Source organism: Sardina pilchardus, chromosome 24 (genome assembly GCF_963854185.1).
Source record: "Sardina pilchardus chromosome 24, fSarPil1.1, whole genome shotgun sequence".
Classification (NCBI taxonomy): Eukaryota; Metazoa; Chordata; class Actinopteri; order Clupeiformes; family Clupeidae; genus Sardina; species Sardina pilchardus.
Genome location: NC_085017.1, coordinates 19,230,113 through 19,254,755, shown reverse-complemented (window position 1 = coordinate 19,254,755; position 24,643 = coordinate 19,230,113). Strand labels below are relative to the sequence as shown.

Below are 24,643 nucleotides of genomic sequence, written 5' to 3'. Positions count from 1 at the left end.
TCACAAACAGATCATAGAATGTTTTTTTTGCAACGGGTTTGTTTTAAGCATATTATTAAACAGCTAGCTTAAACTTCTGCTAGCACATTAGCAAGTCTGATATTAAAAAAGAAAACTTACTAGATGGACTTGCCAGCGAAATGTCGTCTTCTTGTGGAAAGTAGACATCGAACCATGTCTCTCTGTCAGTTTCTGTTCACGGGCTACAGAGGCCTATTATACAAAGGATTACAAAACACAAAACTCCTGCTCTCTAGCTGCTCAGACATGCTTATTCATCAGTACAGTGAGACAAGATTGAGACGAGACCTCAACTCCATTGAGAATCTGTGGCACGTGCTTAAAGCAAGAGTCCATGAAAGATGTGCCAACCATGAAATAAGTGGCCTTTAGAAATAAAAATCTGCCTTTGTGTTAAATTCCCATAGGGTTACATAGGGGTGCCAATATGTAGGCCTATGACCCCAGCATTTTGGGAAGAACATTTCTTTATACATTATTAATTCACAAAGAAAGTTGGTGTCCTTAAAGGTTGGATATTTCCTACTTTTATTACTATTAAGATGAATTTCCAAAAGATGATTTTTCCTCTTTTTAGTCAACTTTAACATGGGTGCCAACACTCTCAGTCTGAGCCATGACGTATTTTACCAGAGACACTTATATATGAGGAGACACTGCACTGGAAAAATCGCCCATTGAAAAGCATGGGGTAACTTCGTAACGCGAAAGATGGCGGTTGTTTACACCGGTTGGCTATGGTTTGCACGTCCCGCCTCTTCCAGTGCCGTTGCTCCAATCATTTGACCGATCCTTGGCGGTCACGCTTTTTGAAAGCTGCGTCGTGAAGAACAGAGCATGCGCAGTCCAAAATTACCAGTAAGAAAAAGGCTTTTAAAGCGTTAATTTGATACAAAACCACCAAACCTTTTCAGCGATTTTAGTCAGATTTTCATCGCGATTTCAAACATGTGATTTTTATGTCTCTTACACCTCGGAACACGGACATCCAGCTCTCTCCCCATTCATTTAGATAGAGCCTGGTCTTGTTCCGGTCAAAGTCGCTGCCCGACCCCATGGCCAATATGGCTGCCGAGTGACGTGACTTGCTTTAAAAAGACTTTGATTTTACTCAAGTTGAAATTAGGTGAATAAAATGAGTATAGTTTACTTGACTCGTTAAAGTTATCTCAACACAAAATACACACAGAAATAACTCAGCTGAATGACTTATTTACACTTCAATTAATGACCCAGACAGCATTTACATTTGGGCCGGATCCGTTTTCGAATCAGCAGATCCGCGTAGGATTCGCACTCGGTATGCGGATCTGCACCAACTTTGCGCCAGACTTGTGTGTAGCTTCTGACTGTGACAGTCCGTCCGGCGGGTGCGGCGCCGATCCGGGGCAGCTGCTCAGACCAGAAGCGCCACAAATTAACTGAGTCCGCTCCATGGTCCGCCCGGCGGGTGTGGGCCGGATCTGCGGGAGCTGCGCAGATCAGACGCGCCTAACCGAACAGAACACTCTCTAAACGGGACATCTCTCTATCGGACAAGCAGAGAGGGCAAGACTGCTGTCTTTGTGATCATGGTAAGTGCATTATCTAGTAGAAATGTAAAACTAAATTGGTGTTGATGTCACGTTAGTCTGATAAATATTATATGTAACCGAAAAGTTCACAAACTTAGTTTACACAGGCATTCTGACAACCTGGGACGTGTCAGACAAGTTGGGTAGGCTATGCTGTCTAGTGGGTACGGTAACGGTTAACTAGCCTAGCAGCTAGCCTACTAATGATAAGATCCAGGATTTCTAGAATTCTACATTCATTTCTAAATGGATGCTCACAGCAGGTAAACGTTCACAAACAATTGAAATATATACTAGTTATGCAAATCTATTAATGCTCAGTATAATCTCAAATGATGAATTTTCTTTGTGTTTAATTGTTTTTTCAGTACCAGTGTTCTGTTCCCTTAGGGTCTTCTACATATCCACCACTCCCGATTATAACAAAAAGCTGTCTGGGCCTTTGCTGTTGCGGCCACCACAAATATGTGATGATGCCCCCTTCATTTCCACTTTTAAATCAAGGCTCAAAACCCACCTTTACACCCTTGCTTTCTCTCCCCCTTAATTTGATGTTTTTGTGTTTTATGTGTAATTTTTATTCAGTATTGTTATTTATTTACTTTACTTATTATTTTATTTCATTTTATTGTATATTATTTCATTTTATTTCTTTACCTTTTTTATTATACTATGTACAGCACTTTGGTCAATGTGAACTGTTGTAAATGTGCTTTATGAATAAATATTACATTACATTACTTACTTACTTACTAAACATGACACTGCACATCTGCTATTACTGTTTGGTTTTTGTTTATGTAAGCACATTGAATGACCTCTGTGTATGAAATGCGCTAAACTGTATAAATAAACTTGACTTGACTTGCTTAAACTTCTACTTGAACTTCAGAGGAAAAAAAAGACAACGAGACACAGTTGAATGCATGAATAGTTTATTGAGTTTTATTGACTTATTTGTCCTCTTGAGAAGGTTAAAAAAGTAAAAGAATACATTTAAATTCAAGTTTTTTTTGTCTAGTTGAGCTGCACTGGCGAGACCACACTCGTCTTAAAGAGAGAAAGATCAGATGCAGGGCCCCAGCTGTGGCGCAACAGGCTGGGGCACCTGCACCGCACGCCAGTGACCCGGGTTCAATTCCTGGCCCATGTTCCTTTCTGGTTCCTACCCCTGCTCTCCCTTCCATTCACTTCCTGTCAATATCTACTATCAAAGTAAGTAAAAGAATACATTTAAATTCAAGTTTTTCCATTTGGTTGGTTCAAGTTGCTACTTGAGCTGCACTGGCGAGACCGCAGAGGACCTCCTCTTAAAGAAAGATCTGATGCGGGTGAAGAGAGAGCTCTTCTCAGGTGAGCCAATGGGGCCGCACAGGAGCAAAAAATAACAGAGCTTCAAAAAGTAAAAGAATAAAATTAAATTCAAGTTTTTTGTTTGTCTATTTGAGCTGCACTGGCAAGACCACATGGGACCTCCTCTTAAAGATGCGGGTGAAGAGAGAGCATCTCCTCTCAGGAGAGCCAGAGGCGGAGCATGGCTCCTCATCCAATGGGGCCGCACAGGAGCAAAAAATAGCAGAGGTTCTAAAAGAATAAATTCAAATTCAAGTTTTTCCGTTTGGTTGGTTCAAGTTGTTACTTGTGCTGCACTGGCGAGACCGCAGAGGACCTCCTCTTAAAGAAAGATCTGATGTGGGTGAAGAGAGAACATCTCTTCTCAGGTGAGCCAATGGGGATGCACAGGAGCAAAAAATAACAGAGGTTCAAATAGGTAAATTTAGATTAAAGATTTTGGGGCCTTTTGAAGTGAAGGGTGACAGGAAGTGAATGGGAGAGAGAGCAGGGGTGATATCCGGAAAGGGCCGCAGGGCGGGAATCGAACCCAGGTCACCGATGTACAGTGCAGGTGCCCCAGCCAGTTGCGCCACAGCTGAGGCCATTCAAGTTGTTACTTGAGCTACACTGGCGAGACCGCAGAAGACCTCCTCTTAAAGAAAGATCTGATGCGGGTGAAGAGAGAGCGTCTCTTCTCAGGTGAGCCAATGGGGATGCATGGCTCCTCATCCAATGAGACCGAACAGGCAAAGGACTCTGGGGAAACTGAACAAGAGGCAGGTTGGAAAAGGTGACTTGATGAATTTCTGAATGTATGATTTAAAAAAAGATTACTACTTCGATCACACAATACAAAATATTAATTTATGAATTAGAATAGATTCACATTTTGGACATGTGGTGCTCCCACTTGGACACAAGCCTGTGTGTGTAATGTACACTTACCGGCAATTTTGTCAGTGATGCTGATTGCTGTGGCTCCATCTGCGTTGGCCTTTCTTTGGCTGCCTGACTTGTTTCTCTGATCATCGGAGAGGCAGAGCAGTCAATCATTATTTATACAAATCTTGAGCGTGTGGCATATCATAACAGTGTTTTAACATAATGTAAAAAGGTCAATTTTACCTTCAGGCAAGACTTAATCTTCTTCATATTTGGAAGGAACTGAAAGCATCCACTCCCTCTCTTGTCTTTCTTAGGTGTAGCGTCATTATCATTTGTCACATCAGTCGTAATCTCGCTGATCAAAGATCTCACAACAATCTTCTCTACTGAGGGGTCCTTTATCTCCAAGGCCAACAGGACACTGTTCTTTGATCCATATTCACTCAGGAGGTTATTGTAGATAACTTTGAATACTTTGCAAATGTTCACACCAGCAGGGCACAAGTCAGTTTTGGAGACACCAAGTGCTGCTGTGAGCTCAGAGAGCACCTTGTTGATAAGTTCTCTGCATTGATCCAGCATATCGTCAGAGAGTGAATCCTCATTTTGTAGCTTTGACAGCAGGCGGATCATGAGCACAGACACAAGGCTGGAGTAGTCCGTAGAACCTTCCTGACTGTCTGCATGTCTCTTGTCGTCCAGGAGTCCTAAATCTGGTGTGTTGAAGGCAACATTGTAACCGGGTAAACCAGACTCCTTCAGAAAAGCTTCCATATCCATGGGCGAACGCGTTGCCAGGGAGAGTATATTCATGACGTCAGCGACCATCGCATTCATGGCAACCTGCAGTACCTCTGCCAGAATCTGAGATGGTGATTCCGCGGCGCGGTCCTCTCCGTTTCTGGCCATGGAGCTTAGGCCACCAGGACAGGACACTGACGCAGCGGCCGACCTCAGGGGGGCCCTTGCACCTGACTTCCATGACGAGGGCAATTTGAAGCAAGGCAGAAATAAATCCCTCACACACTCCTGTGCGAACATGCCTATGATCTGGCTAACCATGGCTCCTTGAGGTACATCCTGGGCCTGTTTCATGGCAACAAGAGCAGAGTCGGAGGCAGACTTTGCAGCAGCAACAGTTTGTCTACCCTTCAGGAGAATCTGGTAAACGCCCTCAATCAGGTCCTGAGAGGACTGAATATGTCCCTGGGAGAGAGCCTTTTCTAATCTCTTCCACACTGAGGTCAGATGACCCTGAGAGGGCGGCCTGCTGGAGCTCTCCTCATTTTGCAAGCCGAGCGTCGAGGTGATGCTGTTCACAGCGCTCACTACGGTTTCGTGCGGTACACACGCAGAAGCCTCATCTTGAGGCAAATCGCTCAGGTCAATGTTCACAGCCACCAATGTGTCTGCTGCCATGGGGGCTGCAGTGGAGACCTCTGGTATGACCACAGACTCTTCAGGAAGGCTCTCCTCACTCCAGTTTGACCAGCTTCCTTCTGAGGTACCAGATAAGGAGGAGAGAGGCCTATCCTGGTCCAGGTCAGTGTGACGGTCCACCATCCCAACATCTTCAATCAGTGAATCAATGACGACCGTTATCTCCTTGACGTTGTCATCAGAACTTTGGAACTCGCTTGAGTTTGCGAGCTCCTCCTGAATGCAAAGCAAGACTTGGCCGATAGCTTCCTTAGCTGAAGCAGAATGCACAGCCTTCCTTTGGCGGCTTGACAGCTTCGTAAAGAAATCTCTGAGATTCAACTGCAAGCGACCGTACATATCACGTGTGGCGGACCACACTTTCAAATCTTGAGTCAGAGCATCTTGGGCTGGGGAGTTCATCAGGCATCGGACTCCATCTAGAACGGTTCCCACAAGGCTGGATGCGATGGAAGCGGAATCAGAGGCAGAAGAGAAGCCTAGAGGGTCGTCCAACATCACAGGTCCAGTAAAACTTTGCGCTAATTTAAGCAGCACCTGGCTCACTTCCCTAGTCACGGTAGCGTGGAACTCATCGCTGGAGAGTTTGTCTGCCATTTCAGATTTCACAAGGCTGGACTCACCAGAATCACGTGTGCCAGAACAGGCCAGTTGGGTTTCTAGCTCAAGAATAATGCTATCTGCGACGGACGCTACAGCAGAGCTGGAAGAGTCAGTTGGAACTGACTTTGCCGTGAAGAGCATCAACATCTTTCGCGTCACTGCTTTTGCACAGCCATTGCAGCCCTCACTTTGACGCTTACAGTGCGCAGAGACCTCGGAACACAGGGATTGGGCCTCAAGCTGTTCAACTTGGCCTTTGCCCTTGCATGATACATGGGCGAAAAACTCTCTCACGGTGTCTTCCACACTTTGGAAAATTGTTGAAACACCTGTGAAACAACCTCCTTTTGGAGTCCCATTGTCACACTGCAGGGTTTCAAGACAAGTCCTCATGCCATTTACGAACTGATCAACGATGCGTTTGGCTGCAGAATTCACATCTGGAGTGGTCTGTTCATGTTCCAGCTGGTATCTGGAGCCCACTGGCAGATTTTCGGACAAATCTTTGTTGAGCATTGGGCCATCAGGCGAGCATGGGCGCAAAGAAATGCAGCCACTAACTGCCGTAAGCATCACATCACTCGCTGCCTTGAGAGCTCTTCTCTTACACTTTTCACTGCCTAGGTTTGAGAGGCATGGAAGAGATGCGCTTGCTGGCCTGCCAGACAATTGCTCATCACATTTGGTGTCGTCAGTTGGTGATGAGCCGGATGATGACCAGTTGTCGATTTCGGAGAGGATGCCGTCCACAAACTCTTGAACAGGTGTATTCAAAACCCGTTCTCGTGAATACTTGGGCAGGTATGAAAAAGCCACATTATTCAAAACATCTATGGTGCAAGAGTCCAGCTCGTTCTGGGTCATATGGCACACCCTCACAGCGGAAAGGGCTTGGTCACTTTGAGCAAGGAGCCTCAGCTCGGACTCACTAACAACGGAGGGCACTGTTTTCACAGAGTCATGGGAGCTGTGAGCATCCTCCATCACTCCCGACTTCTTCTCCATCACTTTCTCACTCTGGTGAACAGAAGAGGTTCCACTCTTGAAAAAGTGCCAAAGCATGGCGCGCACTTTGTGATAAAGCCCTCCGGTGACTATGACTCTCTGGTTCTTTAGGAAGTGTGGACGGTCTCCGCCCTGAGCAGCCGATCCCCCCTCTTTCTCACACATGGGCGAGCTTTGAGTGGCCCTAACTGCTGACATGATGTCAGCCACAAAAGCATCAACAATCAGAGAGGCAGTGCTTTGGACAGATGGGGTGGGAGAACGCAGACCATCGTTTGGTACCGCACTGCTTTGTGGCCGGATCTCAGCACTGAGAACGTCGCTGACGGCCTTTGTTGCCTGGCTATGGAAGTCTTCACAGCTAAGTTTCTGCACTATCTCTCTGTGAGCCTGGTTAGCCTTTTGGCTGGCAATCTCTTTATCGCTTACTGAAGGCTTTTCCTCTATTAGACATAGCTGAGTATCTTCAACAGAAGTGCTTTTGTCAGTCAAGATTCTAAGAGCACTTTTCATCGATGCCAGCAGTGACTTTGCCTTCTTGTTTCCATCAAAACATGTTTCTGCGGCACTGATAACAGCAGTCATAGCTTCTCCAGTAGTGCACTCTAAGGCTGTGTCCAGCTCTTCATTTTCCTCCACAGCCAAAATGGTGCCTGTCTCAGAAATGGCATGAGCATCAATCAGAGAAGTCACAATGTGAACCAACTCATGGCTCTTGGTCTCCTTGGCGCCATTCGGCATCTTGCAGGCCTTGGCAATGTTGAAATTGACCATGTCAACAACCTCTCTAACGATGGCATGGTTTAAGTGGTTCGAGTTGGCTGCAGGGCCGACTCCATCTAATTTGCTCAGATTCTTCTGAACAGAGTTCCGGATGCTCGCCACGGATATCCCATAATTAGCTTTCAGGAGTCCACTGAATGAAGCAGCTCCAACAGATGAGCAAGACCTTCCAGACAGAGGAAAACACTTAATCACACTGTATACACTATATTAAAGTCATAGTATCATATTTTGTATCATATATACTGACATTATTACATTCTTTTATAAACCTACCTCTTTGGTGACAACTCAACAACAGGCGTTTCTTTGAGGGCAATTACACACCATGAAGGCAGCCTGCTAGTGTCATTCTTTGGAACAATATCCACCAGGTTACCATGCTTAAGAATCATCACATCTTTTTCATCCTCGATGTACATGATTGACGATGATGATGATGACGCACATCTGACTGGTGTCTCACTGCTAGGCTCTTCAGGTTCGTCCACTGCACCTGACGCCAGTGGAGTCTCTGGGTCTCGTATCGCCAGTCTCATAACAGCTGGAATAACAACCTTGATGGCACTCAAGGACACCACCTGTACTATGCTTTTGCATACTTTGAGGACCGCGACCCTTGTAACCTATTTTGAACAAGGACAATAAATCAGGTTGTTCTGCATGACCTGTTGACTTCTGAAACTAATTGCAGTGCATGAAAATATTGAAAATATTGTATTGAAATATTGTATTGAGAACAATGACAATGACAACCATTCTCAGATTAGCACGACTGTTCTCAACACTTTATGTACAAACTTCATTAAAACAAAATTAAATAGGTCTTCTAAAGGACATGGCTGCTATTCTTTTGTCATTTTTGTAACATTTGTTATATTGTATTGAAATTACTGATCACTCTAGCAACACCCTGGCAACCGTCTCATTTAGCCAAGCAACAACCTGACAACCACCATTATAATGTCAACCTAGCAGCCATTATCATAATGTCAACATAGCAACCACAAAGGCAATCACTTTAAATAGCATAGTAAACACTGTGATAGCCCTAGCAGCACCCTAGCAACAATCTTAATTACCTTAGCAACCACTACCATACTGTAAACATAGCAACCAGGGCTCTAAATTAACACCCGCCAACCCGCCAAATGCGGGTAAAAATTCATTTTGGCGGGTATAAAAAAAAAACCTTACTAGCCACTTTGGCTGGTGGTGAGTGATAGAAGAAAATTGTGCCCTGATTAGAACGGTATGACGCCGTCGCCACCCCACCGAGGGCCGCAACAAACTTTCAGTTTTGCACCTGTGGGCTGCGGGACTGCCATCAGGGGTGTCCAAACTGCGGCCCGCCGAGCATGCATTAGTTTTTCATAAATCCGGCCGGCCACGCACTAGGTTATCATTGTCTGTTCGCTATTTTTTCCCAGCAACGATGTTGTGGTTAACATAAAGTAGGCTAATGCTTTACATTCTTCTTAGAGAACGTTTACATTTACAATGTCAATATCAAAACAGCATGTTACATAGAGATGATAGGCTACTCTTTGAAATCTCTGCAGCAAATCTAATTTGCGTTATGTTAGGCTACTATATAACGTTACTCATAACGTAATTGTGAACGTGTTTGAATGTGCATAAAAGGGAGAGAGGGCACCAGCTGGCTTGTCATTGTGACAACTGATATCTCCTTTTTATAAGAAACGTAAAAGAAAAACGCAAAGACAACAGTAGTTAGGCCTACACTACTGAAAGGTAAACTGTCAGAGTGCAGGCATAGCAGGCACTGAGTGGAGCCAGTAAGAGTCTTAAAGTGACAGTGCACCATTTATAAATGAATTAAACAGCATCATATTAACCGTATTTCTTAACAAATGTATTTTCTACAACAAAATAACTTTCTCATTATTATAATTTAAATAATTCTATATGTTAATAGGTCAATATTTAATGGGTTGTGGAGAACAAAAAAAAAAAGAATATGGCGGTGCTTGGGAGGTTCGGGGTGTGTGAGTGGTAATGTTATGGGGTCTAATATTGGTCAGAAAAAAAATGGCTAGTTGAATTTCTGATTGGCTAGTAAGAAAAAGGATCTACTAGCCAAGTTGGCTGGTGATGAAAAAAGTTAATTTAGAGCCCTGATAGCAACCAACATAGCAACCAGCATAGCAACCACCATGTCTACCCTAGCAACACCTTAGCAACCATATCAATCACCCTAGCAACAACCAAACAACCACTATCATGTCAACCTAGCAACTGCTTTAGCAACTAACATAATTACCCAAGCAACAACTTGACAACCACCATTATAATGTCAACCTAGCAGCCATTATCATACCCAGTCAGCACAAATAGAGACAAATACGTCTCCAAGACGCCTGCAAGATCTGAACAGCTTAATTACATCGCGTTCCATTTAGAACGCCTTATTTTGATCTAACAAACAGCGGCGGCATCTCACTGAGAATGAGTGTCGTAGTTCTAGATCTTTATCATATTTAATACCTTTATAAGATCTTTGTAAGACGTTAGGGAGATGGATGTCCTATTATGACGTATTGATGAGCATCTGGGATACGGCTGCTAAACGCTGTTTGAAGATCTTAGCAAGACGTATCAGATACGTCTGCCAGATGAGCAAACGCTCTCTAGAATACATCTTACAGCCGTCCAGCAGACATTTCGAACACATCTTCAAGACGCCTTGCAGACGTTCTTGTGCTTAGTGGGTAATGTCAACATAGCAACCACAAAGGCAATCACTTTAAATAGCATAGTAAACACTGTGATAGCCCTAGCAACACCCTAGCAACAATCTTAATTACCTTAGCAACCACTACCATACTGTAAACATACAACCAACATAGCACCCAGCATAGCAACCACCATGTCTACCTTAGCAGCACCCTAGCAACCATATCAATCACCCTAGCAACAACCAAACAACCACTGTCATGTCAACCTAGCAACTGCCCAAGCAACTAACATAATCACCATGGCAACCTTCATAGCAACCACTTTATTTAACTTAGCAACCACTATGTCTACCCTATCAACACATGTTTGACACATTTACATTGCATTTTATGCGTTTTCATTTCACTGGTAATTCCTTGTAATCATATTTCTAGGTAGGCTATGTAAAATAATTTTTGGTAACATATTTTAAAAAGATTAGTCACTCACAGGGCCAATGGTTCCTTGAGAAATAGCTGTCCATTGCCTACAGAAGAGGTACAATATGTCATTTGAGTGCTTTTGCAGATTAAATTATAAAATACTATTTCAGGTGGGACAAAATGAGACACATACTCTTTCTCCATGTCCTTTAAGTAGGTACAGACTGACAAACCCTCAGGCAGCCTCACGGTGTGGACTTTCACCATCTGCTCCGCAGAGGGTGAGGGAGGTGTTAGCGGAGCTGCTATACAGACAGAACAATACAAATTTAGGTTCCAGGTTACAAATTCATTTTGATATCGCAACACGTAGGCTACATTTCGTGTTACAAAACAGAATGAAGGGGGTATAAAGCCTTACCGTCATCATGTGTGGCACTTTGCTCCTCAGCAACCAGTCTTTCACTGGAATTCACCATTTTCTAGATATTAAATAGCAAGCTTTTTTATCACTGAAAGGCACTTTCTAAATGACATGTTGTTATTTCTATTATTATTATTATCTATAATAAATAATTCCCAGTAATGGATATGGCTAGCTGAGATTTACCTACCTCATCTCACTGATCTATAAAGAATACAATTCTTTATAGATCAGGTATGTCTCAATTCGACCAGAGCATTTTCAGAAATGGGCTTCCCTGTAATCAATGTGCGATCAACTGAATGAAATATTGCTGAGGAGAACTTTGGATAATTTATTTCATTGTGACATCACAGCCGAGCAGGCCAGGCCCAGGCTCAGACCAGAGCCATGGGTCAGACGCATCGTGAACTCAGTCAACTTTCCCTTGTTCCTTTTTTCACAAACCTGCTACAGTTTTTCCATTTAAAACAAATATGAATAATGCCATTCAACCTGCTTTGAATAGCCATGCGTTGGCTGACACTGAGGAAATAAAACATTTAGGAGAAATAAATTCCCATATGATGACATTTAGAAAATAGTATGCAACCGAACCAAATGACCGACTTTTACTTTGACAATAAAAAGCCTCTTTTATTTTTTTATTTTTTACTGTCCGTCTGTGTAAAAGGCTCGCTGGCGCCCTATATCAAATAAGACACACGCAACATTGCTCACTGGTGGTTTGATTTATTGTACAACATATGTGAGAAAATAAACGAAGAACAGAAGTCACTTTTCACATTTCACAAGTAACTATACGATCTTTGGTTTTGCAGAATTTGAAGTTCTAAAGTATTTCAGAAATTGGGATACACCCACAGTAATGTGTAACGTTAGGCTAGGGTTTACTTTTGCAGCTTACACCAATGGACACGATATTCAGCAATTTTGGTAAATTATAAGTGAAGATCATAACGATACCGATTTGTTTGATGGTGCGTTCAGCGACGAGGCAAAATAATAAAGCTTCTTCTTCTTCTAACTAAAAAAATAGGGTGACAGTATGTACCAAAACATGTCCGCATAAGTCTTAACGGAAGCCCTTTTCAGAATTGGCCCCCTGACTATATTGACTATTAATGGTCAGGGGGTTAATAATTTTGAACATGTCAATTTTTCCATTTCTTATCAGAGCATGAGTAAGAAATTATCATCAAACTTTGTGGGCATGCTGTCTTTTCTCTTTTGTAATCATATAAACCATGCATATTTTTGGAAATGGTCATTTTCATAAACAGAGGATTGTGTCTGATTTCACAAGGGGGGGCTAATAATGTTGGCCTCAACTGTATATATTTGAATCATTTGAAGTGATTATTTTGTCATGAAACAAAATATCTTGGAGACTCCCAGAGTACCACAACAAAGAGTCCGCATACCACCAGTGGTACCCGTACCACAGTTTGAGAACCACTGGTGTAGCGTCTTAACACCTCAGTGACTCAAAAACATTTCCTACATTCTGTACCTGTTAATCAGAGGACATCTAAAATATAATCCAGACCTACTCATACAATTCTATTTGTAAATAATACCTTCTCCACAATTTTCATGTTGATGAATAATTACCTCACGCATAGTCAGCCTCGGCCAGACTTTCATGGTATTCCACACACACTACTAAATGAATCCTTTACAACAAAGTTTTAATACATTTAAAAGGTTGCAACCATGTCTGTCCCATTTGGAAAAACGTTCATAAAAGGTTAATAAACTACCTGATGCAATCTTAGCCATGACATTTTTAATGTGTTTGCAAGACTTGGCTTGCTCAATTAACCGTACAGTATTTGTTTTTAACAGCCACTTGAAAAAAAGTGTTTTCTATTCATTTCATATTCTAATAATGACAATAAAAAAACAATTAGACACATGAAAACTTTCATTTGTGTGACACCAGGTGAAGAAGAGTGGAGGCGATTTTATCAAGGCTGGAGGGAGGGGTTCTTCGGTCCTCCATAAAGCGGGTCTGAGCAGGGTGAAAGTCACGAGCGTTGTCCTCATGTGGACCGTCAAAATAGGACCGCTGTGAACCTTCACGGAACCTAAACGAACTCTCTGGAGGAGACCGGCGCTCCCCTTGAAAAACAAAAACAGAAAACATCATTAATTCTTCGAAAGGTAAAAAAAGAACGCATTTATAATCATTTGTTAATTGCAAACATCATATCATTTCTGATCTGTAAGTATGAGATAAACATGATAAGTCACACCACTACAATTTCATATATAAGAAAAACATAGTTTACTTCTGTGAAAGTCATCCCGTGGGTAGTCCTCAAACATCTCAGCAGGTCTCGGAAATTCCCCTCTGTGTGGGGGCCCATCCCGTTCATAGGATCTTCTATCAAAGCGTTCTTGAGAGGCCTGACGGAAGCTGTCAAGACCACGTCCCACAGCTGGCATTTCTCTCATCCTGTAGTTGAAGTCATCAGAAGGTGGCCGTTCCTGAATCTCATCATGACTACGCCCAACTGTCGACATATCTCTTGCACGGTAGCCGAAGTCGGACGGTGTCCGTTCTTGAATCTCGTCATGACTGCGGCCAACTGCTGACATTTCTTTTACACGGTAGTTGTAGTCAGACGGTGGCCGTTCTTGACTCTCGTCGCGATCTCGCCCAACTGCTGTCATTTCTCTCCTTCGCTGGCTATATTCATCAAACAGTAGCCGTTCAACGCTATCCCTTCTTGGTTGTTCATAATCTCGGGAACCCATTGGGGCAGTCTGATCCTGGAATGCATAGCAAAGGAAAAATTACCACAGCATTCTTCAAATCAATACTTCACATCTGTGATGTGATGCCAGAATTGAAGAGTACACATTTTGTGTAGCAAGCAGCAGGCAAACAGCCGTGAATGTTTGCTATAATGCCCAATACTAGGGGTGTCATGATTTTAATTCTCAATCTTTTATTAATTACAGTGCCTATAGAAAGTTATCATACCCTTTTGAAATAGTTACTTATTTTGTCTTGCAGCCTGAAATCAAAACCCATTTTTAAAAAAATCTTTTCCAGTTTTATTAACAAATCTAGCTGTACAAGATCAAAATAATGAAAAAAAAGTCAACAGTTCTGAAAATTAATAAAAAATTAAAAACTAGAATAACAGGGTTGGAAAAGTCATCATACCCCTGACTTAATACTTTGTAAAGCTTGCTTTTGCTTTCATTACAGCCATCAATCTGTTTAGATATGCCTCTATTATAGCTTTGCACACCTAGATAGGGGAATATTTGCCCAATTTTCTGTGCAGAAATGTTAAAATTTAGTCAAATTCTGTAGGGAATGGCGATGGACTGCTCTCTTCAGATCAATCCACAGATTTTCTATAGGATTTAAGTCAGGGCTCTGACTTTGCCACTCAAGGATATTCACCATCCTATCCTTAAGCCACTGCTTTGTTCTTTTGGCAGTATATGTTTAGGATTATTGTCGTGTTGGAAGGCGAATGACCTCCCCATCCTCAGCTGTCTAGGGGGGGACGCAGGTTTTCCTCAAGAATTTGGGTGTACTTGGCAGCACCCATTTTCCTTTCTATCCTGACCAATTGCCCAGTCCCCGCTGATGAGAAACATCCCCAAAACATAATGTTGCCCCCACCATGCTTCACACTAGGTATGGTGTGTTTTGGGTGTGTTTGGGTGTGTATACTGTGTTTGGTTAGCGCCTGGAGCTCAGTCCAAAAACTTCAATCTTAGTCTCCAAAAAGTTCAATCTTAGTCTCATCTGACCATAAAAGCTTTTTCCACATGGTAGCAGAATATTCCAGATGTGTTTTTGCACTGAACTCCAAGCGCAATGTTTGGCGAAAACCAACACAGTACACCACCCAAAACACACCATACCTAGTGTGAAGCATGGTGGGGGCAACATTATGTTGTGGGGATGTTTATTTTCAGCGGGAACTTGGCAATTGGTCAGGATAGAAGGGAAAGTGGATGCTGCCAAGTACACCCACATTCTTAAGGAAAACCTGTGTCCCTCTCCTAGACAGCTGAGGATGGGGAGGTCATTCGCCTTCCAACACGACAATAATCCTAAACATATACTGCCAAAAGAACAAAGCAGTGGCTTAAGGATAGGATGGTGAATATCCTTGAGTGACAAAGTCAGAGCCCTGACTTAAATCCTATAGAAAATCTGTGGATTGACTTGAAGAGAGCAGTCCATCGCCATTCCTTACAGAATTTGACTACATTTTAACATTTCTGCACAGAAAATTGGGCAAATATTCCCCTATCTAGGTGTGCAAAGCTATAATAGAGATATATCCAAACAGATTGATGGCTGTAATGAAAGCAAAAGCAAGCTTTACAAAGTATTAAGTCAGGGGTATGATGACTTTTCCAACCCTGTTATTCTAGTTTTTAATTTTTTATTAATTTTCAGAACTGTTGACTTTTTTTTCATTATTTTGATCTTGTACAGCTAGATTTGTTAATAAAACTGGAAAAGATTTTTTTAAAAATGGGTTTTGATTTCAGGCTGTAAGACAAAATAAGTAACTATTTCAAAAGGGTATGATAACTTTCTATAGGCACTGTATATTGCTATTAATTCACTTCTTACGTTGTTAATTTGCCGTGTGAAATGAACGACATAATGAAATGAAACGACGGAAAAGTACTACCCAGCTCTATTGTCAATCTTATCTTTGAGTTTGAAGTTCAAGACCAAGATGTCATTTCGAGGAATTTTCTACTTAGAATTGAAATCATGACACCCTACTCAATATCCAACTAATGTCATAAAAATGCACAAGCATGCAGAGTATGATACTAACGTCTCTCACTCCTGATTTATTGGCCTGAAACTCTTTCAGCAGTGAACACAGTTTATTCTTCAGAAAGTTGGCTTCTTCCACACTGTCAATCTGGACATCTTTCTGTAAATAAGCAAGATAATGTAGAAATAATTAACATTGAAGGTAATTGATTAGTTATTTAATCATCAATTAAATAATCACTGTTTTATCAGTGCTCCCCCAAAGCCCATTATTTTGTACTCAAAGGCCTCCACAAGCCAAACATATTTGGTTTAGCTACAGAGTAATAAGTAATGCAGAAAAAGATGAAAGTTCAAGAAGCTGAAATGTTGAGGTACTTTCTTAAACAAATGTGATGTGTGAAGAAGAATATCCTTATAGGACAATAAAGACTCTATCTATCTATCTATCTATACTTACAAGAACATCCATGACATTGGCAGGATCTTGTTGAGCTCCTCCACGCTCCCTGTAATCCTCTCTCAAGCGGGCACTCTCAGAGTGCTTCTAAAACATCGACAAGAAAATAACTTAGTATAGATAACATAGCATAGATTCGGAACGTTTAAAATTCCTGGTGTTTTACGAACCAATGTACAATGTCAATAGTTGTACATCAATTTACCTGGATTTTTGTAGGTGGATTCTGAGCAAGTCTCTCAGAAACAGTTTGGGCCATCTGACTAATGGAGAAGAAAAAAATTATAATAAAGACAAACAGCAAAGACACTGTAGTCTACCCCAAGTCTGACTGATGATCCAGCATGAATGACTGATGAATTCATTAGAGTACTTTACAATGCCAAGTTACCAAATGTAGTTTACACAAACTTGAGCCTTACTATTTTTGCAGGAGTTCTTTCTCTGCTTCTGTGCAATCGGAGAACCTGCTCCTCCTCTTCCTGCTAGGTAGAGACTCCTGTTGTGGAGCTCCCTGATGCTGTGGGAAATCTGACCTGGGCCTTCCAAGTACGTCACTGGGCCGTGACGGTGGTCCTCGAGCCTCTGCCCAATCTCTCTCCATTCTAGATTCAGAGATGGCTCCGCCAAACCTGGCTTCATCACCCCTATTCCTCTCGGTGTCATAGCCGGAGAAACTCCTCTCTCTCCCGTCTCCGTGACTGCTGCGATGAGGTTCAAAACCACGTTCAGAGTATTGTTGTTCACCATCACTACGACCTGAGAAACGGCGATCAGTGTCTGCTTTCGGGTGCCATTCAGTAGACTCACGACGACCGTAGCGATCCCTTTCAACATCTTCCTGGACATTTCTGTCAAAGGCACCCTCTTCAGGATACGCCTGTTTTCGGTTCTCAGGGACACCGGGCTGACGACGGTCAGTCTGGGGAAACAAATGTCCACTGGAGTCTCTCTCAGAGAACACCCGCTCACCATAACTGTCGTCAGGGCGCTGGCGAGGAGCCTCTTCCTGGTATGCCCTGGCATAGGGATTGGGAGGAAAGTCCCTGTCTGAGAAGCGCTGTCCAGAGTGGTTATCACCCACGTAGGGACGTTGGTCATCTCCTGGTGGTGGCTGCCCCCGAGGTTCATCTTCGTAGTAAGATGGCTCATAGCGGTCACCTTTGTCAAATGCTTGCCTTGGAGGGTCATCCATGAATGGCCTTCTACGGTGGTCATCTTCTGGGTATGGCTCCTCACGACCGTTGTCTTTGGGATACCTTTGCCCATATTCACCACTCTCAGGGAAAGGGGGCCTGACATGATCGTTGTCTTCTTGGTAGCCATGTTGAAAGGGAGCATCTTCAGGATAATCAGGACCACTTCTAGCTGAGTAGTAGCCATCATCAACACGTTTTCTTTGGTAACGAGGGTCTTCAGGGAAGTCTTGCGGTGGGATGTCCATGTCTGCAGGGCCATATCGCTGCTGGCCTCTATCCAGACCTCCCTGCTGTGGTCCCATGTTCGGTCTTGGATTTTGAAATCTTGGATTTGGGGGACCATTACCTCTCTGAGGGCCTAACGCACAATGAAAATGTATTAGATGTAAGAACTTGTTTACACAAACAGCTACAATGTAAACAGGCAAAAAATGCATACAAATAATATAACTTTTTACCATTTCCTCTGGAATTCCTTCGTGTTGGATGCAAATCCTACAATTTAAAAACATTCATTTTAATGTCAGAGAATGTAATTCTTGGTGACCATTCTACTGATGAGTATGGAAGTATTGATACAATAACATACCACAGGTTTTCCACGGCCTTCTTGTCTCTCTATGACTTCTGCCTTGGCCCTGATTACCTTTCCCTGCTGGCTGAGAGAGTACTTGTTGTCCCATGTTATCAAATCAGGCCTTTGCAATTCCTTGGTTAGGACAGTCGGGATGTAAGAAAGATCACAAGCACAACTGAATCAGTGTGATGTCACCAGGATAACATTGCATTACAGCTCACAACAGTGATCTCAATCCCAGGAAAATGTATGTATGTATGTATGTATGTATGTATGTATTGTATGTAGGAAAAAAAAAAACTCACCAAAAACTTCTGCCGGTGCTTCCGACCCACAACATGACTGGCCATTGCAGGCAAGTCTGCCTCTAAATTGCACATCTTGCACTTGTATTTTAGCCGAAATTGGCCATTACCAAGTACTTGAGATTCCGTCTGCTCCAAACAACTCAGGCCTGTAATGCATGAGGAGCAATGCTACATCAGAGACCCTTCCACAGAATATACGGGCAAAAGCAATTAGAGTAATGCAATTCTAAATCACTGCATCAAACATTACCTACCAATGATTGGTTCATCAAGTTTCAGGTAATCCAAGTAATCCAAGAAGCTCTCCCAAACTGGCATGTCATCTATGATATCCACAAAGAAACATGATGAACAAGGACAAAAAATATGCAACATTCAATTTACAGAACAAAAATCAATCTCCAAGACATTCACCTTTCATTTTCTTTCCAGATTAATCAATTATATAACAAATAGCACATACGGGATGGAGCAAATAAAAAATGATTTTGCTGATCCAAGTTGGATTCACAATTCCTGTTCAGTTAGCAACATCGTGCCAGATGTTGTGGACAACGTTCACTTCCTAGGCAGAATCAGAGATCCTCACCTAATCAAAAGGCTGCTTGACACTAAAAGGTATTCTGAAGTAAATGGACAAGTACTACAGGACATCAAGATGACCTTGGTTGTTAATAATAATAATAATAATAATAATAATAATAATATACTTTTTTGATCCCGTGAGGGAAATTCAGTTCTCTGCATTTAACCCAATTTAACCGAATTAGTAAACACACAGCCCACAGTGAACACACAGTGAGGTGAATCACACAACCCAGAGCAGTGAGCTGCCTGCCCAACCAGCGGCGCTCGGGGAGCAGTGAGGGGTTAGGTGCCTTGCTCAAGGGCACGTCAGCCGTGGACTGGTCGAGGATCGAAGCCCGAAGCCCTAAACAGTAGGCCACGGCTGCCCCATTGTTGTGCATTGGTTGTGCATTCTTTACCGCTTCACCTAAAGCGAATTATGGGTTCAAAGACAGTATGGGTTCAATTCTAACTAATGGAGTTGTGTTCAATTATTGGATCACAGGTGTAAGTCTGCTGACAGTCTTCTTTCTTCTTTGTTTTCGAGAGACACAATTGGATCACCATTGAATTCCAATCCTCAGGTGGAAGCCCAATAACGGGTTGTACAATAACAGCTGCTGGTGGACATCTAGTGAAAAAAAAATGGCAGTGTACAACCCAATGCTTAATGAGGTCAAGTTCCAGCCAGGACTGAAAAGGTTGGGTTGTCCTTATCGTAAGAGCCTAAAAGAGGCCCATTCAACATGACATCAGTCTCCTCTACATACCACAATGGAAAAAAAGGTCAAAAAGATGACACGGTTTACGTGGAATACAGTCTCTGACCAGAAGTTCACATATTGACCATGGTAGCAAATTCAGCCTTATGGTAGCACGTCAGTCTCACCTGCAGTACCAGATACATTGTTCTCCTTAGCGGTTAAAGATTCATGTCAGAGATCTTTCCTTTGGACGAAGAGGGTTTTCCTCAAAGATTTTGAGTGCAACATCTTGGTCTGGAGGACTTTAGTTGCAGCTTCTAGTGCTCACTTGACATCCAAATGGGGGGGGGGGGGGGGGGGCGCTCTAAACTCCCATCTTATGTGGGAGAACATGATGCTGATTGGTTGATTCTAGTACCAGATGACAAACACTTCCACTTTCCGGACAGGATGCTTGAAGACGCAGTATATTTCTAATAGTTGTATGTAATGTATCCTCTTCAAAAATATTATGCCATTGCCAGTACTGGTTTTCAATGCGGAACCATGTGTAGTCTGGCCAGCCATTCTCTGCAAAAACTTGACTCTGTTACAACCATAGTCCAGGGCTTGTTTGCAGATCTATAGATTCTCTTCTCAGGCCATTGTCCTTCCACTGAAGATTATGAACGCTTATACCTTGTTCCTTAAAGCAAGGAAAATTGCTTTGCCTCAAGTCATTGCAAACTTTCAAATAATGCATTTTCATGTTTTTAAAAAACAGCCGCCTGACCCACACATGATTTCAGGCACAGCGCTTGAGATCTACAAACCCTGCTCAATTTGCTTGTTCCCTGAGATTGTGTGCAGCAACACACAGCTAGAAAGGTGAATCAGTTTGAGGCTGAGCATGGAAAAGAATACTCACTTGTTGCTCAAGTTGACACTACAAAGAAAAAAGATGGATAGTTGCGATTTGCAACATTCCCTCTATCTCAGTTTGGCATTCTGAGAATGATCAAGTGAAGGTGAAGGGTAGGTATTTAGTCCATGTTTTTATCCAAAGCAATTTAGACATATTCAGGTACTGGACCTGGCTCGACTGCATACTAAGTGATGGTGCTACGAGCAACACCACCAACTCTATAGTGTCGGTAGTGATGGTAGGTATTCAGGCACTTGTTGGCATAACTACATTTAACAGTAGTCCTAACAACCTGTGCAAAGGTTCTAATTCATCTGGTGTGGACGTCCTTGACGGTCGATGTTGATTAAAGATGATTAAAGCAGGTGTTGAATATTTTAGTGAAGTAGGCTGTCAGTAAGCACAGGACAACCTCCCCAACAATGGACTGATCTTCTGAGTAAGGTGCAGAACTTCTTCCCTGAGGCGACTTGCAGGGAGCGCATGAACTTCTGAGACATGTGTACCATATTTACATCTCTCACAAATTCTTATGGTTACTTACATTTCACTGCAAAAAAATGATGGTTTGGCTTGTCCATTTAACCCCTACCATGCATATGTTTTTAAGGCAGAAGATGATGAGTATCCAAAGGAAAACAACCAAACACCATCGACCATCTGAAAAGGGATTTGAACCCTTCTTTTCTTGTGGAAGGACAGAGCATTACCAAATTCCCCATGTGCCGGGGAATTTTGACATTAGAGGTTTATTATAATGATGTGCACAAATCTTTCAAGTTGGCCACCAATAGTACAATGTACTTTATTTAAAAAAAAAACTTCCATAGGCATCTTGGCACAATTTGGCAGTACAAATACACTTTTGACTTACCTTGAAGTAAATTAATTTTCCAGTAGATATTGAATGACTGCAGATTTAGTGATTGTAAATTATAGAAGTGAAACAAAACAGAGGAAATATTGGCAATTATGTTTGCCAAGTTGTACTACTTACCCCAGAGATTCATGGACTCCTTTTTCTATTCCATCAAGATAGAGGGGGAAATATTCATAAATTAGTATTTATAAGACATTTTCCAGAAAATCTTCCAAAGGACATAAGTAGCTATTTCAAAGGTCAATTTCAAAGAGCTCTGATGCTACCACACATCGTAAGAATAAACATCTACAACAGAATTGCAATACTATAATACAGTTGTTGAACTAACTTATACAATACATATATTCCCAAAGTTTATCCAAGCATTGATCTTATATTCATTATCACAGACTCCTGACTTCAACTGTAACATTCCAAAAACATCTATCAATATATTACAACAACTGATTTCACTACCATAGCCTGCCTCCAAGCAGACACAGGGCGGAGGCAAAGATCCCTGATCAACCTCCGCTTTAACCCTCTCTGGCAGAGGGCTATAACCAAGATGTTCTCTTTGGCCTCCATCTTTATTCGCTGAAATTGTAAATAACTTGAGAGTAATTCTGATCATTGACTGAGCATCTCCTCTCAGTCTGAATTGCCACACAAAATGTGCAAACTCAGAAGTTCTTGTGAACTTCCTTCTTTTCTTCTTTTAGAATGGTCTGGATCTTCGCATAATATAAGGCCGTAAAATGAAGCAAACGATGTTCAGATCAATCCAGAAGATGTGTCAAAGTGTCCCAAAGTGAAATGCAACCATGTCTAGAAATGTTGGGATCACTGAAATGTTATGTTGAGATTTGCATTTATTAACAATAAATGCAAAAAAGAAAATAATCCAACTCAGGCTCAAACCTGACCCAGAGCCAAGTTTGTGGATGACCCATGTGAGAATGGTAAGGTTGAAGAGCTGGGATTCCATCCGAAACACTCAATCTGATTGATGGTGACAAAGCCAATCGCTAGGGCTTTCACCTCTCAAAGAAAAATTCCTGTCCCCAGGGTAGGCTTTACAGAGAAGAGCTAGTAACAGTTGTCATGTAAGCTATTGCAATCGCGTTGCAGATCTGGACAGGAAGGAAATAGTAAAGGATTCGGTATAATCAACCCAAGCTGGTTTCGGAGTTATCTAGTGTCAAATGAAACAGTCCTGTGCTGAAGCTGATCATCCTAATTTTGTTGTCCAGTCTGCAGAGGAGTCAAAAATGGCAAGAAAAGGGCACCAGTTTTTTATGAAGTACAGAATTAGGTTATGGTGTTTTTATCTGCATCTTTGAAAAGCAGTGTATGCTTGCAAGACAAAAGTACTGTTCATAAAGTAAACTACAATTTAACTTTTGTGTGTCTCAGAACCCATACTGTAGGCCTACAGGACAATACACATGTTAATATTTTGCCAGGAAAACCCAAGACCTCCGACTGAGAGCGTGATATGGTCACCCAGTGCAGTCCAGCAGCCAAGAAAGCAATGGAAGTTGAAGCAAATTTGCAGCCCTACAGATTGTATTGTCAAGGAATATTCTACATTCAAATGTATTGGAGTTGCTAAAAATGACATTTAGAAAGTGTAAATTGATATACGTCTGTGGGGAGGAAAGCCCTTCCACGGCCAGAGCTGGTTGATCAACCTCTAGAATCTTTGCTGTTGCTGTCCATTTTGCAAATTCTTGCTAATTCATGATGAACATGAGGCAAAGCGCACTTCAAACAACAACATCATGGCAGAGGGAGAGATTTGCACTCTGGGTACCCTAAAAAGCCTAGAAGTGCATCCCCCCCCCCCCCCCATCCTGACTGCAGCTCTGATGCTCCATGTTGTTTCATGTGCATACGCCTGCACAATAGTTTACTTAAGACAGATGAAAATGTGTCTTCATACTCCTATTAGCCTAGGTCAATTTGACTGATTCATCCAAACCAGGTTGAAGTCATTCAGCAATAGGCACACATTAATGTCAGAAAAGACTTGAACAGGTCATCTCTGAGCTTAATCTTGAAAGTGAAAAGAAAGTCCAAATTCAAAGGCTTCACCTTTGTACAACCACGAGAGGTCAATGTGCAACTCAGAGAAGATTCGAATTCTTGCATAGCACTGATTAGGCTACAATAACTATAGCTTTAAACTTATCTCTAAGAAAATCAAATGACCTACCTTCAAATGCTGACTTGTTGTTAGGTGAATTCTGTACTGAGTGTCACCCCGGATACTTTTGTCACAATACTGGAAAATAGTTAAACCATTATGAACAAGTTGAAATGTACATTTCAGACAAAATTACGTTGGTTTGAACCCCACAAATGTTTAATGCATGCCGTTGTAATGGCACTTACTTCGCACTGAATGAAATCGTTTCCAGAGTCATCATCATATTCAGTTGTTATTATGTCAGCCATTTTCTCCACCTGCAGGTAAAGACCCCAACGTTAGCAGTTTAACAAACGACTATGAAATAGCAGTAAAGCTACGACCATACACTTATACTTTACTTATACTCTAAACATGCTATTTCATTTTAATCTCCAACTTGAAACTTCACCCGCTTTTCCACAATTCGCTGCCTAGCCTGTAAGCTAGCTAGCCAAGCAGTTTATTACGAACCATGCAATAACACAAGATATCGCTAAAACACCAGCATATTAAGCTACTCAAATAATGCCTCACAAAATGCAAAACATCTTACAACTTTTCATGCACTATTTAGTGTTATGAATTTTAGCTACCAGTTAGCAATTTTCTGTTGTTAGTCGGTCTCTTGGAAGGGTCTTCACCATAGACAATAAAAACAGGTCTTCACAGGCGCGCATATTACAGGTGAAAAGTGTTGTAGTGCCCACTATTGGCCTGGAGGCAAAATGAAGATAATTCAAATAAAAAGGTTAAAATAAAACTAAAATGAAAATGTTGCAACTGTTCAGTTAACTATGAGTTCTTAGTATTGACTGCTATGCTATTATGGAAGTAATTCATTTACTGACATGGTATCATTCCGTAAACCTTTTTTTTTTTTTTTTATCACACCAAGCAACTCC

The 24,643-nt window shown here is 42.0% G+C and overlaps 1 protein-coding gene across 3 annotated transcripts; it reads right to left on the bottom strand.

Moving 5' to 3' along the window:
* Positions 1 to 11,908: 11,908 nt before the first annotated feature.
* si:ch211-13c6.2 (uncharacterized protein LOC100000125 homolog) lies at positions 11,909 to 24,437 on the bottom strand. Of its 3 annotated transcripts, none has more exons than XM_062528713.1 (14): positions 24,335 to 24,437; positions 23,945 to 24,016; positions 23,766 to 23,834; positions 21,683 to 21,707; positions 18,765 to 18,833; positions 18,508 to 18,656; positions 18,215 to 18,334; positions 18,084 to 18,120; positions 16,849 to 17,983; positions 16,632 to 16,689; positions 16,427 to 16,513; positions 16,025 to 16,126; positions 13,487 to 13,970; positions 11,909 to 13,316 (listed from the first exon to the last, which is right to left on the bottom strand). In XM_062528713.1, the coding sequence occupies exons 2-14, from the start codon at positions 24,005 to 24,007 to the stop codon at positions 13,120 to 13,122; spliced, it is 2,595 nt and encodes an 864-aa protein (XP_062384697.1). In that variant the 5' UTR covers positions 24,008 to 24,016; positions 24,335 to 24,437; the 3' UTR covers positions 11,909 to 13,119. The 3 variants fall into 3 exon arrangements, with proteins under 3 accessions (XP_062384697.1, XP_062384698.1, XP_062384699.1); XM_062528714.1 differs by having other exon boundaries at positions 16,034 to 16,126; XM_062528715.1 differs by lacking the exons at positions 21,683 to 21,707; positions 24,335 to 24,437 and having other exon boundaries at positions 23,945 to 24,009.
* Between the last annotated feature and the right edge of the window lie 206 nt (positions 24,438 to 24,643).